At 49.5% G+C, this 13,766-nt stretch overlaps 1 protein-coding gene across 1 annotated transcript; it reads right to left on the bottom strand.

Annotated features, from left to right (window-relative positions):
• Nucleotides 1-5,890: 5,890 nt before the first annotated feature.
• On the bottom strand, nt 5,891-12,643 carry PROX2 (prospero homeobox 2). Its single transcript, XM_065403288.1, has 5 exons — nt 12,292-12,643; nt 11,522-11,586; nt 9,315-9,422; nt 7,363-7,557; nt 5,891-6,076 (listed from the first exon to the last, which is right to left on the bottom strand). Exons 1-5 carry the CDS (start codon nt 12,641-12,643, stop codon nt 5,891-5,893), a joined length of 906 nt encoding a protein of 301 aa, XP_065259360.1.
• Nucleotides 12,644-13,766: the final 1,123 nt, after the last annotated feature.

The following is a 13,766-nucleotide window of genomic DNA, read 5'->3' as shown; positions in this document are numbered from 1 at the left end:
GTCCCTAGGGGGGTGCGGAGCCCAGGACAGAGGCGCAGAGTTTCTAATCTGCCTGGGGATGCTCTGCCCAGGCCCTGCCTCTATTCTACCCTTTCCCCCAAGGCCCCACCCCTGCCCTGCTTCTTTCCGCTCCCACCCCGCCTCTTCCCCGCCCAATTCTGCCCCCTCCCCTTGCTCCTTTTCCCTCCCGCCCAGCGCCTCCTGACGCCGTGAAACATCTGATCCATGGCAGGCAGTAGGTGCTGAGAGGGAGGGGGAGGCGTTGATCCGGAGCTCGCCGACGGGCAGGAGGCACTGGGTGGAAGTTCTGGTAAGGGGGCTCCTTGCCCCAGCTTGCCGCTTGCCTCCCTATTCACCTCCTCACTCCGCTCGCCCTCCCGCCTCACCTCCCCGCCCTCCTTCTCACAATTTTATTGAAGCACAGGGTCCCCCAAAGCGCAGGGCCCGGGGCGGTTGCCCTGATTCAGCGTACCCAAGGGATGGCTCTGGCCCTTTCTGATTTTCCTGATTGGCTATTTGGCTATTTGTTTTCCTTTTAACTGGATTTAGATGGCGTAGGGTAGCAGCTTACGGGAAAGGGCCCGTTCACAGTTTCTCCAAAGTGAATGGAGGGGAAAAGGATGCCTGAGGACTGGTGGGGGGTTGGGGGGTGTTAAATGAGTGAGTTTTGGTTAGCCACAGCTGTACTGTGCTTTAAAATGGTGTTCAGAGACACACAGTTTGAACATTTTGGTATTCTTTAAAGAAAGAAAAAAAGAAGTTCAGAGACCAAAGCTTTAGAGTTCACATTGTCAAGAGATTCCTAGTGATATAAAGCAAATATTAGAATTACGTATTTATTTTATAAATTGAGTAAGTAAATTTGGGATTAAGGTTGTAAAATGTTTGAAAAACCTGTCATTTAAAACTTTAAACAAAATCAGAAAATCCTGGAAATACTCATTGAAGGTTCCAAGATCACCTTTAACTCTGCCGCTTGTCTCCAGCCCCAAACCCCTCTAACTTCCAACTATATTCCCCAGTACCTTAGAAAACCAAAACAGTTCACCTGGACGCTCATCCCCACTCTCGCTGACCAGAAGCTGAAGCCTAGACACTTTCCTATGCTATTCTGTAGAGATTCTTATGCTGCACTCATCACCATAGTATCTGAAGCTCCTCAAATGTACTTAGGTACATAAATACCTCTGAGGATCTGGGCCTGAGTGTCTTCCAGTAGTACATTCAGCAACATGACTATGCATCTGTCATATGGGGTTTGTTCTGTCATCCTCTTCCCAGGCAGAGAAGGGTGTGCAGTGGGGTGTTTTGTTTTGGAATGTATTTATTGACACACCTGTTACTATATGTTCCCTGCCCTCACAGTGCAGGCCAGAAATCTCTTCACATATGATCTGCACAAGCTCCTGCCCACATTCACCACCTGTCTATACCCCAGAGCCCGTTCATTCTCTTCATACTGGTCAGAGAGCCCACACTCCAAATACAAGAACCCAGCCTAAACTGCTGCAGACTACAAGTCTCAAATGCCCTACAGGCACTGGCAAGATGCCCCTTAACTCCCATGTCTGATACAGGCCAGAAGGGTGAGTGTAGGGTAGATTATTTACAAGAAGACACCAGATTGAGGCAGTTCCTGACACAAAAAGAACCACTTACGTTTTTTACTTTACAATTTAGGTCCCAGTCCTACAATGAGCTGCTTGTGTACAGCTCTCTGTGCCCAAATGAAGCCCCACTGATGTCGGGCTTTGCAAAGGGGTCATTGCAGGAATGGGAGTCTCAGCCAGGGGCAAAGAAATGAGGGTAAATGGCAGAGTGAAGATTGGTTTTTGAAATCTTAACCATTTCCAGACTCTCTCATGCGTAGGGTTTTTTTAACCACATCCTAATACTTGGTAGATTTCTGTTGTCTCCTTAAGTCAGACTGCTTCACTTTCCGTTTTTTTTATAACTAACGTTTTTGAAAAATGTATTGATTTAAGTTGATCAGGAACAAGTTTCAGTGGCAGCAGTCTGTGGAAGGCATTTGCCTTCTTCCAGCAGCTTCTCTATGCCCCTGTACTCCATGAAAGCCATTTATCTGACTGGAGGAGAATTTCCCCTTGTGCAGGCACTATGCAGGCTTTCACAAGCCCCAGTGTAGGGGGTGTCTTATGGGTGGGTAGGAGGTGAGTCCCCCTAGTGTACACAGCTATGGGGATTCTCAGCTGCTGTAGGCTGCAGTGCGACCTATAGGAGGGAAGGAGAGAAAAATTAGAGCTGTGGTTAAAGACACCTTTGCTCCTTTAGCCTTAGACTGCACCTTACTGTGCTGCACCTCATGGAGCTGTAGTACAGAATCTCAGCCTGTATCTCTACAGACTGGAATGAGGGATATAAGGAATCGGTGTATCTGTTTGTTAAGATACTTATATGGCCTGTCTGTAGTATCTGATCTCACAGTAACTGTTTCTATTTATAGGGTTAGGTAGGGCTTTCCTCAAATTCTGAGGAATGACAGGTGAGAGAAGAACCTTTTTCAGGATTTCCTGTAAAGAACACTTTCCTCACTGAGACAAATCAATTCCCAGCATGGATGGCCTTTGGGGAGTCCTATGACAGGGAAGTGAGACCTTGAGTCCCTTGCTTCTAACGCTGATGGAGCTGAAGTGCTTTACATTGGTGATGCTGTTCAGCTCTAGGAGCAGGAGAGCTCCTGTGAGTTGCTGCTCTGATACCATTTGCTAGCCAAACCACAGGGTTAGTCTTGGCTGTTCCCCATCCCTTCTAGCTAGTGGAAGTGTGCCCCTGGCCAGCTGGGACTCCAGAAGGAAAGGGACGTATAAATCTAGGCTAGTGGTCTGTAAAGGCCTTTCCTATTCAAATGCTGAGGAAGAGGGTGGTCACCTCCAGAAAAAAAGAGGTTAACAAACCATTGCAAAATCACACTGCTCCAGTCCCAATACTTTGGTATTTAGTCATATTCAGATTGTCCATCATCCACTTCCATTTTTGTGAGCATCTAAAAAAGGCATAATAAATTTAAGGCTGAGCATTTTATCCCAGCAAATATGACAGGAAAGGGCAGCCAACTACTAGTCATACACGAGATGGATTGCTTCAGTTGTTAGCTTCAAGCAAAATGAGAATTTTGAGCAATCTATCGAAGCAAGCAAGAGATCCATCACGTAGGACGTTAGCCCCTGAGGTACGGCAGGCTGGGAGCATTGCACAGCCTCTGGGAGCTGGTGGACCTCTCAGCTTTGGTTGGCAGTTACCAACCTGGTTTTATGAAGTGGATGGAGGAAGACGCACTTGGGAGAGGCGAAGTCATCAGTGGGGAGCTGTAAAATGATTGGTGTGGGGAGGAGGCTTTGGAGGAGCATCCTGGGTGGCAACAAAGAGCAGCGTAGGCTGATGAGGATGAACTCATGATACTGGGCTGGATTCAGAGAGGTACTTAAGCCTTTGCCCAATGTTAAGCATGTGCATAGTCCCAATGACTTCAGATTAGTCACATGCTAAATTCCTTCCAGACTGGGGGCTACTATCACTCAGAATGTGAGACACGGATGTTTTTCTACAAAAAGTCTTCAGCTGGCATCCCAGCCAGCCAGATATTGATCAAGATTATGTGAATGTTTGTTTGACTTCATGTATGTCTGTTGTAGCAAAGGAGGGAGAGTGAGCTGGGATTTTTAATGGTTTTAAATACTTTTAATTGCAAAATAAAGGATACATTCTCAAAATGACCTTTTGACATTTCCCTCCATTGGTTTGTTGCATCTTTTACCATGACAGACCACCAGCCTTAATTCTCTTTCGGCTCTAAAGACAGCTCTGGAAAAGAGAACATGTAACTCATGTTGGCATCCCATTTAGTCTGGCATAGTCATTTTGTGAAGTCCTCAGCAAGCGAGATCTGCCAGAGCTTTGGGGGACAGCTCTAGGGCTGTACCTTGCTCTGTCTTTTCTGGATAGGGTGATCAGATGTCCCAATTTTATAGGGACAGTCCCAATATTTGGGGCTTTTTCTTATATAGGTGCCTATTACCACCCACCCCCGTCCCGATTTTTCACACTTGCTGTCTGGTCACCCTACTTCTGGAAGAGAGACTCCATATCTCTTGGATTGCACATGACACTCCTGGAAATGAGAGTGGTGGGTAGGGACGTGTGCAATGACTTCAAGTCTTTATACGTTCCATCCAAAAAGCTCTACTAGAAGATCTTCAACTACACCTGTACATTGAATGAAACGGCTCCCAGAGCTTTTCAGTATTATCCAGAATGCATATCTGCATTTTAGACTGTTGGGAGATAAGACCAGTAACCCTTGTTAGTATCTGCGAAACTACTATATAGGTGTGTGTGGTGATGGAACAGGCCTTCCACTTGGCTTAGTAAGGGGTGCAAACATCCCAGCCTCTTTCATCACAGAAAAGAGGAGTTCTAGTTTGATTTGGAAAAAGCAGGGATGCAGGACTGACAGACCCTAAATCATAACCATCAGTGCTGGCACAAGAGGGAACCAGGTGGTTTCTCCTCTTTTATTAGTTAGGAAGATTAAATGTGGCACCAGGATGTTAAGGAATTTATGTCAACAGAAATACAAGTCAGTGCAAAGAGAACTTGGAGCTTAATGGCATAAGTTCAGTGAGTTTCCACCCCTAGGCAAGTGGCTGATCAAGGATGGCACTAAAGAATAATATCAGTTGCATTAACGGCAACTGATCATGGGGCTCTGCTCTGGTCAGCTGCTCAAACCTCCCTCCCTCCTCCACCCCCCCCATTTCTCCTGCGACAGCAAAGGAGAGAGTCATTGGCTAGACATCTCTTCTGATATACTATTTCACAAATGCACACTAAAAAGTACACTCAAATGTTTGGATCCAGCATGCAAAGGCTATGAGGCGCTCTTACAGGAGGCAGCTGGGGAGCCAGGAAAGGGACCTGCATTCTCTGATGCTACCCACTTCCTCCATCCGTTCCATTACGAGCTCCATTGTAGGAATTATTGTTTTGCATCTATCACATGGGCGTGTTGATAGTCCTGTTGATATTTGATGCTAGTCCTGGGGCCTGAAATTTTGGAACTGTTCATTGCAGTATTCAGAATTTATCATATTACCTCCAAACAGATGGTAAAACAGAAATGCTGTTGAGTGTAGGACCTCGCTTCACTTGGCCAAGAATTCGTTGCACTTTATTAAGACCCTCCATCAGGGACCTCTGTGATTTATAAACAGGAATGATATTAGCCCTGTTTTACAGACGGGGACACCAAAGCACAGACTGGGAAGGTGACTTGCCTAAGGTCACACAGCGTGTTAGGGCAGCGCTAGGAGTAGAACTTAGATCTTCCAGCCAGATGACATAACCACCATCCTTCTTCCCTATAGGTCTAAGGCATGAGGCCTCACTTGCTTTGAGCTACAAAGTAACACAGAGGTCCCCAAACTGTGGGGCGCACTCCCGTAGGGGGGCATGAACAAACATTCGGGGGGACATGGCTGGGGGGAGGAGGGCGGAGAGGGAGTGCCACCCAGCTCCACTCCCGGCCCCAGCTGCTGGCCCTGTACCAGGGACTCCAGTCCCAGTCCCGAGTCCGGCGCTCTGCTCCCAGCACCTAGCTGCCAGCCCCCTGAGGTAAAAAGTTTGGGGACCGCTGGTATAACGAATGACATAAAATACTGGCAGTTCAAGTATGTAATAGATAGACCTCTCCAGAGGGGAGGGCACGCTTCAGGCCAGATTAGATATCGTCATAAGAAATGGTGCTATTGCTGTCTTATACTAGTAACATTACCCACAATGTAGGCTGGGCCCAACAGCTACATAGCTCAGGCCAGCCTCTCTCTGATCAAGCTGCAGCATGACATAGTCTTAGGCCACTTCCCATGCAGATTTAACTCTGGAGTAGTTCTTGGAGGCAGCGGGAAGATTTAAACACATCTGGGATGTCACTATCCAGTTTTGAAATAATTTTGTAAATGGGTTTCTTCCAGGAGGGGTCAGAGTCCTTCCCTGCCCTGACAGCACTAAAGAACTCCCGCAGGGTCATGCTAGCAACTTCCAGGAAGCGATCAGGGACCTGCAGACAAAGAGAGAGGGAGACTTAGGAGGAGGATGGGAAGGGCTGCTGCACACCGTGCCAAACATACACAAGGAGAGGGAGTTCTGGTCTCCCCCCTGGCAGACACAGATACTGGCAGCCTTCCCAGCCCCCCCAGGGGTGGATACCCAGCTCCCTAGCAGCTGAACCTCTCTCCAATCTCCCCTCCCAGACAAGTAGCCCAGCTGCTCATTCAGGTTAGCAGGGTGGTTGATTCCCCCAAATAACCTCAACTACTTTCCCATACGGTTCTTCCCAACCAGGACACAGTTTCATTCTCAGACAGCAAGGTCAGAATTCTGCTATAGTTCCTCCATTTCGTGGAGAAGATCTGGTTAGTCCTGCCCTACAGGGTGATGGGTGAGCACTCGTAATGTTCCCACATAAGGAGCCTGTGATTCAGCACTAAGCGGACATACAGCTCAGACTGCCCCCTCTGAGTCGATGGTGATTCCCATGAGGGCCGTAAGATGGCAGGTTGTCCCAGAGTACATAAGGCACTGCCCAGAGTCCAGCCCTTCACATCTCAGGACAGTTAAAGCTTTTGCGAAGAAAGTCAGAGTTTCAGCTCGGGACATGGGGGTGAGAAGTCCCTCCTGAGACTTGGACACTTGGTGACCATGGAGATGGGCACTGGATAAGAATACAGATAATTGGATGGAGAGGTCTAATCAAGCAGAGTAAGCACGGGACTGGGAACCAGGAAGTCCCAATCCCAGCTGTGACACGACTCCCAATGCGTGGCCTGGGACAAGTCACTTACCCTCTCTGTATTTTGGATTCCCCATCTCTACAATGGGACTAATGCCTCACTCACATTCTTGGAAGCTGTGAGGAGAAATCCATCAATATTTGTAAAATGCTTTGAAGATGACAAGTGTGAAGTATGCATGGGCTGATTTCCCAGCAGCCTTTGCAAACAATGGGATCTGCAGGTTTACAGTGCCTGTGAAAATCAGCCCATAAGTGACTTGCCTGCAGTTGTCTTTTTACCATCAAGCCCCTAAGTCAAATGATTACAAGCAACGCTGAGCACAAACTCAATTGACTCTGTTACATGTGCTAGTGATGCCAGAATTACGGCTGTAGGCCCTTAGGCCTGGTTTTTCTATCCTTTGTAATTATGGTCAGAACTTGTTTTCCCCTCTATCCCTTTGCTCTGTGATGGGAGCTAAGGGATGGCACTGATCCCAGCTTGCAGACACGTTGGCTAGATGCACTCCGGGGCACCCCGACATTTCCATCCTGGCTGAGCACAGTCTTACCTCAAAGTCATTCCCCTTGTTATAGTGCATGTTGAGGGCCCTGAATAGCTCAGAGTCCCGAGAAACCATCAGGTGTTTGGAATCCGTGACTTCCTCCAAGATGGCTTGTCGGGCAAACTTCTCCATCTGGATGTAGTAAAACTCACGGAAGTTGCTGAACCACTTGATGAGCTGGGAAGTGATGCAGCGGTTGAACTGTGAAAGGACATGCACCAGAGGAACAAGGAAGGGTTAAACATACCCCTGTTCCCATTGGACGCCATGAGAAGGAACCAGATTTCAGCAAAGAAAATAAATGTAGAAATCTTAGACACCAAAAATGTGAAAGAACCCATTCAGCTTCCTCAAAAACACGACACACACACACACACCCCCGGCCCCCAACAGTTCACATGGGGAATGACTGGGTGAAATTCAGTGATCATCTGCCAACAGAGAAGGAAAGATTCTCCTTGTATTTTGCCTGTCCCGCCCCCCCCCCCCCCCCCAACCGCATAAGAATAGCTGAAATGCTGCCTTGCACCTGAGACCATGTAATCAATGCAGAGGAATTCTATGCAGGGGTTCAGTGTCGGAGGGGGCAGAATTAATCAGGAAGCTGGGAGGATAGTACAGTCCTGGTACATATGTCACAGATGGTGCCCAGGAATCTTAGCTTGAACTTTCCTTTGATCCATCAGCCCTGGCAAAAGCATCCCATCTAGCCATGCCCCATGTCCTTTACACAGGGATGTGTATGTGCAGCAGGGGTAGCTGGTAAGGCTGCAGAGGACCATCTGGATGCTCATTCCTACCCTGAGATTTTGACCATCCTTTCCTCTGTTCTATCCCCTGCGTACACACACACTTTTTGAAGCAGCTGCTGTCCCTGCACCCACTCTATCGCTGGCAAGGTGGGGAGAGCCCAATGAGAAGACAGTGCTGCTCCATAATCAGCCATACGGGCCGCTAAAGCACATAGAGGACCTACAACATTGTGAGTTCGTGCCTTCTAGCATAAGATAGTGTAACCCAGGGTATTAGGCCAGTAAGCAGTGTTGCCACCCTAGGCGATGTTTCATCAACTGGGCTACTTTTGAAAGGCCTCGATGATAAACAATCTTGAATCTGCAACAGGCAGCTTTTTATGCTACAGTGCGACCCTGCAGTGCAGACTACAGAGGGGTAAATTGCAGCGTGCACATAAGTTTGAAGAGGATTATGTTCATGCAAACTGGGCACCTTTTAGTTCACATCTGCAGCGTCCACGGGGGGAGGGAGGGAGAGATATTTACACGCAGCATTTTTCTGCGAGCTGCAGTTCACATCCTCATACTCTGCACTGCAGGGCTCGTGTAGACAAACTTGTAGAGCCCTGCTGCTCCCCAGTCCCTGTCTCTTTGCTGGCATCTGATGGCTGTTTGAATGAGCAGATACTGAGGTGTATGCGCAGATGGACTAAGTCCGCCTCTCCCGGCCAGCAGAAGCCACATGGCACATGCACCTTGGGAACAGAGCCCTGCTGGCTGTGGTAAAGCAGGGCTTCCTTTTGGCCAGGGTGACCAGATAGCAAGTGTGAAAAATGGGGACACTTTTTTTTTGAGGAGGGGGGTATAGTTGCCTATATAAGATGAAGCCCCTCAGATCATGACAGTCCCGATAATTTCAGGACATCTGGTTACCCTACTTTTGGCTGTGGGATGTCTCCAGTTGGGTGGGGAGGTAGCCAATGGGGAGGCAGCAATGGGGTATAAACCCAGAAGTGGCCCGCGTGCAAGTGAGCAGCCGCTGCCAGTGTTGCCAACCATGGTGATTTCTTTGAAATGGCAAAAATTGGGGCTTTTGGAAGCAAACTGTCATTTGGTGACTTTTGGGCTACTTTTCACATGCGATCGGCAAAAACGGGAGCTTTGAGGTTGGCAGCACTGCCAGTTGGGCTTGGTTGGCAGCAGGGCTGGGTTAAGCAGCTGTACCTGGACATCAGGGAAGTAGGTTTTCAACAGAGTGGAGCTGGGGTAGCGAGTGAAGAAGAACATCAGCTTGGCCTTCTTCAGGTGGCCAGGGGTCAGAGCCTCCTGGATTTACCCCAGAGTCAAGGAAAAACGGTTTCCTGTTTGCCTGCACATACAAATCATTGAATTTGCACAAGGCCAGACACTCCTGAGGATGCCTCCAGCATGCCCATCTTTACCTGTGATGTCTCCTCTGCACAGACAGCCCACTCTCTGCTGAATGGTAATGGGGTGATGGAAGAAGGGTGCTTCCTGAGGAATCCCCATCTGAGGGGGTCCTCTAATTATCTGACCCCAATTAAGACTCCACTAGTGAACACTTCTCCCCTTGACAGTCCCAGGAGAGCCACAGCCAGCAGGAGTCCCTGCCCTGGCTGACAGTAATGTGGACATATGTGGAAAATCTGTTTTCAGTGCCAGGATCATGTGACCACCAAGATTTAAGAGCTGGCCTGAGAATGGGATTGTGAGTCAGGAGCGCTTGGGTTCTATTCCCAGCTCTGTCACCGACATCCTCTCGGCCTGGGGAAAGTCACTCCACCTGTGTGTCTCAGTAGCCTCCATGTGAAATAAAGACATTGATACTATTTACTCTACCTCAGAAGGGAGAGGGATAATATGTTAGTGTGTGTAAAGTGCTTTGGAATATGATGTATATAGGGTTGCCAACTTTCTAATCACACAAAAACGAACACCCCTGCCCCGCCCCTTCCCTGAAGCCCCACCTCTGCCCCACCCCTTCTTTGAGGCCCTGCCCCTGCTTGCTCCATCCCCCTCCCCTCCATTGCTCACTCTCCCCTACCCTCACTCACTTTCACCGGGATGGGGCAGGGGGTTAGGGTGCAGGAGGGGGGTGAGGGCTCCGGCTGAGGGTGCGGGCTCTGGGGTGGGGCTGGGGATGAGGGATTTGGGGTGTGGGAGAGGGCTCCGGGCTGGGGCAGGGGGTTGGGGGGTGTGGGCTCCAGGAGGGAGTTTGGATGCAGGAGGGGAATCCAGGCTGGGGCAGTGGGTTGGGGTGTGGGGGGGTGAGGGCTCTGACTAGGGGTGTGGGCTCTGGGGTGGGGCCAGAGATGAGGGGTTTGGGGTGCAGGAGGGGGCTCAGGGCTGGGGCAGGGGGTTGCAGGGGTGTGGGCTCTGGGAGGGAGTTTGGGTGCGGGAGGGGGTTCATGGGGTGGGGGTCCCGGTAGCGCTTACCATGGTTCCCAGGAAGCAGATGCCAGGTCCCTGCAGCCCTCGGCGCATAGACCGCCAGAGAGGCTCCACATGCTGCCCTCACAGCTGCAGGCGCCGCCCCCACAGCTCCCATTGGTCGTGGTCCCCGGCCAATGGGAGCTGTGGAGCTGGCACTTAGGGCGGGGTCAGCGTGCAGAGCCTCCCTGGCCGCCCATGCACTTAGAAGCTGCAAGAACCTGGCAGCCGCTTCTGGGAGCCGCGCGGAGCTAGGGCAGGCAGGCAGCCTGCCTTAGCCCCAGCCCCCACTGCGCTGCTGATGGGACTTTTAATGACCCAGTCGGCAGTGCCAGCCAGGGTCCCTTTTCGACCAGGCATTCCGGTCCAAAACGGACCGGACCCCGGCAACCCTAATATTGGATGTGCTGAGCATTAGCACCAAAATGGGCCTTTTGCTAGTCCACTGGACAGTTTTGCTGAAAATCAAATGTGTTCGTTCTGGGTGGGAAGAAAGCTTCAGTCCATGGGCCTGTCCTGGGGAGCACTGGTCACTAATGGGGTCTCTGATGGGGTCTGATGGGAGAGGGAGCTCCGGCAGGCTGAGAACTCTGTCTTCTGCAATGAGATCTCTCTGAGTCTTTCACATGAGCAGTGTTAGCTAATAGCGCCACCTTCTGGTCAACCAGGAGTAACAAAAGTGAGCTCTGAATAGAGCCCAGTATAGCCCTCCTGAATGGAGAAGAGGGAGCTTATGTGTTAGGCCTTCAGGAGGGTTCAGATCTGAGACAGCTGGTCTCTCCTGCCTAGGCTCCTCTGCCAGCACCATGTGAAAGGGGAGCCTCATGACCTGCATTCTCACAGTAGTACATGAAACCCTGTTAGCTAATCAGCCCCTGTACTATCTCTGATTCATGCATGTAGGTGAGGGGGCAACCTTAAGAGCAGCTACTCATGCTTGAGGCTCTAACTTCTGATCTTTAATGGTCACTAAAGGATATATGGACTGAGGAGAAGGGCACCCCATCCATTACAGTCTGCAGCTCTCCACATTCTGCCTTCCTGGCTGGAAGAAGAGCCAAACTTTCCATTTCAGCGGTGTTAAGGGACATTGGATATTGCTGGTGTCTCATGACTGATGACTTCAATTTGACTGCTCTCCAAGGTAGATCTAGGGACTCTTGAGAAGACCTGTCTGGGGCAATTCTATGAGAGCTGCTGTTCCAATGGCCATTTTGACTGTACTCTAGTAGCTGGCTAAGAATCTGTTTTTCTTGAACTTGAGAAGTCATGACCGAGGGGTGATTCATGTTAGGTACATGGCAGGGTTTTCTAGCCATTCTTGAACTGATTGGGTGAACATGAAAGTCTGGAGACTTATCCATGACTAGCGACAAGGCCTCTGTATGGGCTTCAGTCAGTGAATTTACCAAATTTTGGGAGGAAGCCCCAGGAAGCCATTTTCTGCTGGAATATTCCTCAGCGGCAAAATCCTCTCTTCTGCTGTCTGGCGCTGAGATTAGGAGGCTGTTGTACAGCTGAGCCAGATGGCCTGATGGCTTGGACAATATTTTTTTCAAAACCGTGTCCACAGCCTGAGATACCACTGTGGCTAGCTCATGCTTTAATGTCTCAGAAAAGGTTCTTTTTTCAGAGGACAGTTCACCCAGATCCCCCATTCTCCTTTCTTCTTCTGACATTTTGTGGCCTTCCATCCCTGAGATGCTCCTCCAAAGAAGAGTTCTGTGTTGGTCACTGGTAGCAGCCTGACAGCTTTCATCTAGACTGTCTCCACACTTCCCCTTCAGTAAGTGCATGGTCTTTTCCATCCCTTTGTGGCTTTGATCTGAATCACTGAACTCATAAACCTGCAAGAATTTCTCTTGAAGCTGCCTCAGCTGCTGCTGCAAAACTTGAAGCTGTTCCTTCAGTTGGTGGCACTCCTCTGCCTTGGCGCTGCTCCTGCCTCTTCCTGCAAGCTGTGCTACATGTGGGCTTTGCTGCTGGGGAAGCTTCTGCTTTCTCTTGTTCTCCCTGTAGTTCTCGCTTCTTTTCTCCACAGGGCGTTCTCTGTCTCTTTCCTCATTGGTACCAAGTGCGGTAGGGTTTGGTGAGAGGCTCATACCTCGGATAATGCTTTCCACTCTGGCCCTCTTAGCTCGTAAGTGTTCATTATAGAACTGGTCTGTGTCACCAAAACTGGAGATTGGAGTGTAGCACATAGGGGAGGCCAGGGTTGGTGTCCCTTCCTTAAAAGATGGGCAGTCCCTGGCTTCCTGGGGTGATTCTGTTGTCTGCGAGGAAGGGAAAAGGAAGTTTGGATCCAGTCCCCTGTTAGCGATTGTCTGGCTGAGGAGTTGTGATATGATGGACACACTGGGGGAAGAGAACAACGAGTCTCTTTGGAGACAGGGCTCTTCTTTCTGCCCACCTGAGTGTCCTGAACTCGAGCTATCCCCATCCTGCTCAGAGACACAGCTCCCATTCATCGTTTTTTCCACTCTTGAAGATGAAGAGCTGACACTCAACAGTTGCCACTCAGCAGTTGCTTTGATGATGGTACTTGTTATACAGGAACACCCTAGGACTTGGGGACTGCTAATGTGCCAGCTGTTTCTGAGAGCTGGAGCTGAGAAAAAAGCAAGAAATGTTACCCAATGAACTCTACTGTGTCAGCTCTCCATTTGTGTGGGAACAGTTCTTCCTCACTCATTCCCTGTGATCGATTCCCTGTGACCTCCCTGCTCAATGGTAACCCACTTCACCCACCAGTGCTGAAAAGCCTCCAGCCAGTTAAAAACATGTCAGTTTACCTGTTATACAATGCAGGAAGCACAAGCACACCTTCCTGGTGCTCGGGACAGTACAAGGGCTTCCCATTCAATATATGTTCATTCATGGTTTGGGCCCAGGTTCTCTCTGCAGCCACAGTATTTGCATCCCCAGGAACAGTGGAACTGTCAGCTATAGGAGGCAAAACTTTCTAAGCAGACAGCCTGTAGCTTTGGATTATCCTTCCATGAGAGGTTAAAATGATCACAAATCTCACTGCTGCCTTCCTTGCCAGACTTCCCAATAAATAATATTAAATGTCTTATACACCCTTCCCCACAATCCAGAGCAAGAGAATCCTAGACAATGTGTGCAACGTAAATGCCTAAAGAGAGACAGAAGATAGGTAGATAGACAGAACCACAAAACAGCATTGATTAGACTACTTGGCAGACCCATGGAATTCTGTAAGGC

The sequence above is a fragment of the Emys orbicularis genome, chromosome 4, assembly GCF_028017835.1.
Source record: "Emys orbicularis isolate rEmyOrb1 chromosome 4, rEmyOrb1.hap1, whole genome shotgun sequence".
NCBI classification, from domain to species: Eukaryota; Metazoa; Chordata; order Testudines; family Emydidae; genus Emys; species Emys orbicularis.
Note: the sequence above shows the minus strand (reverse complement) of the source record. Positions and strands in the feature narration are given on the sequence as shown.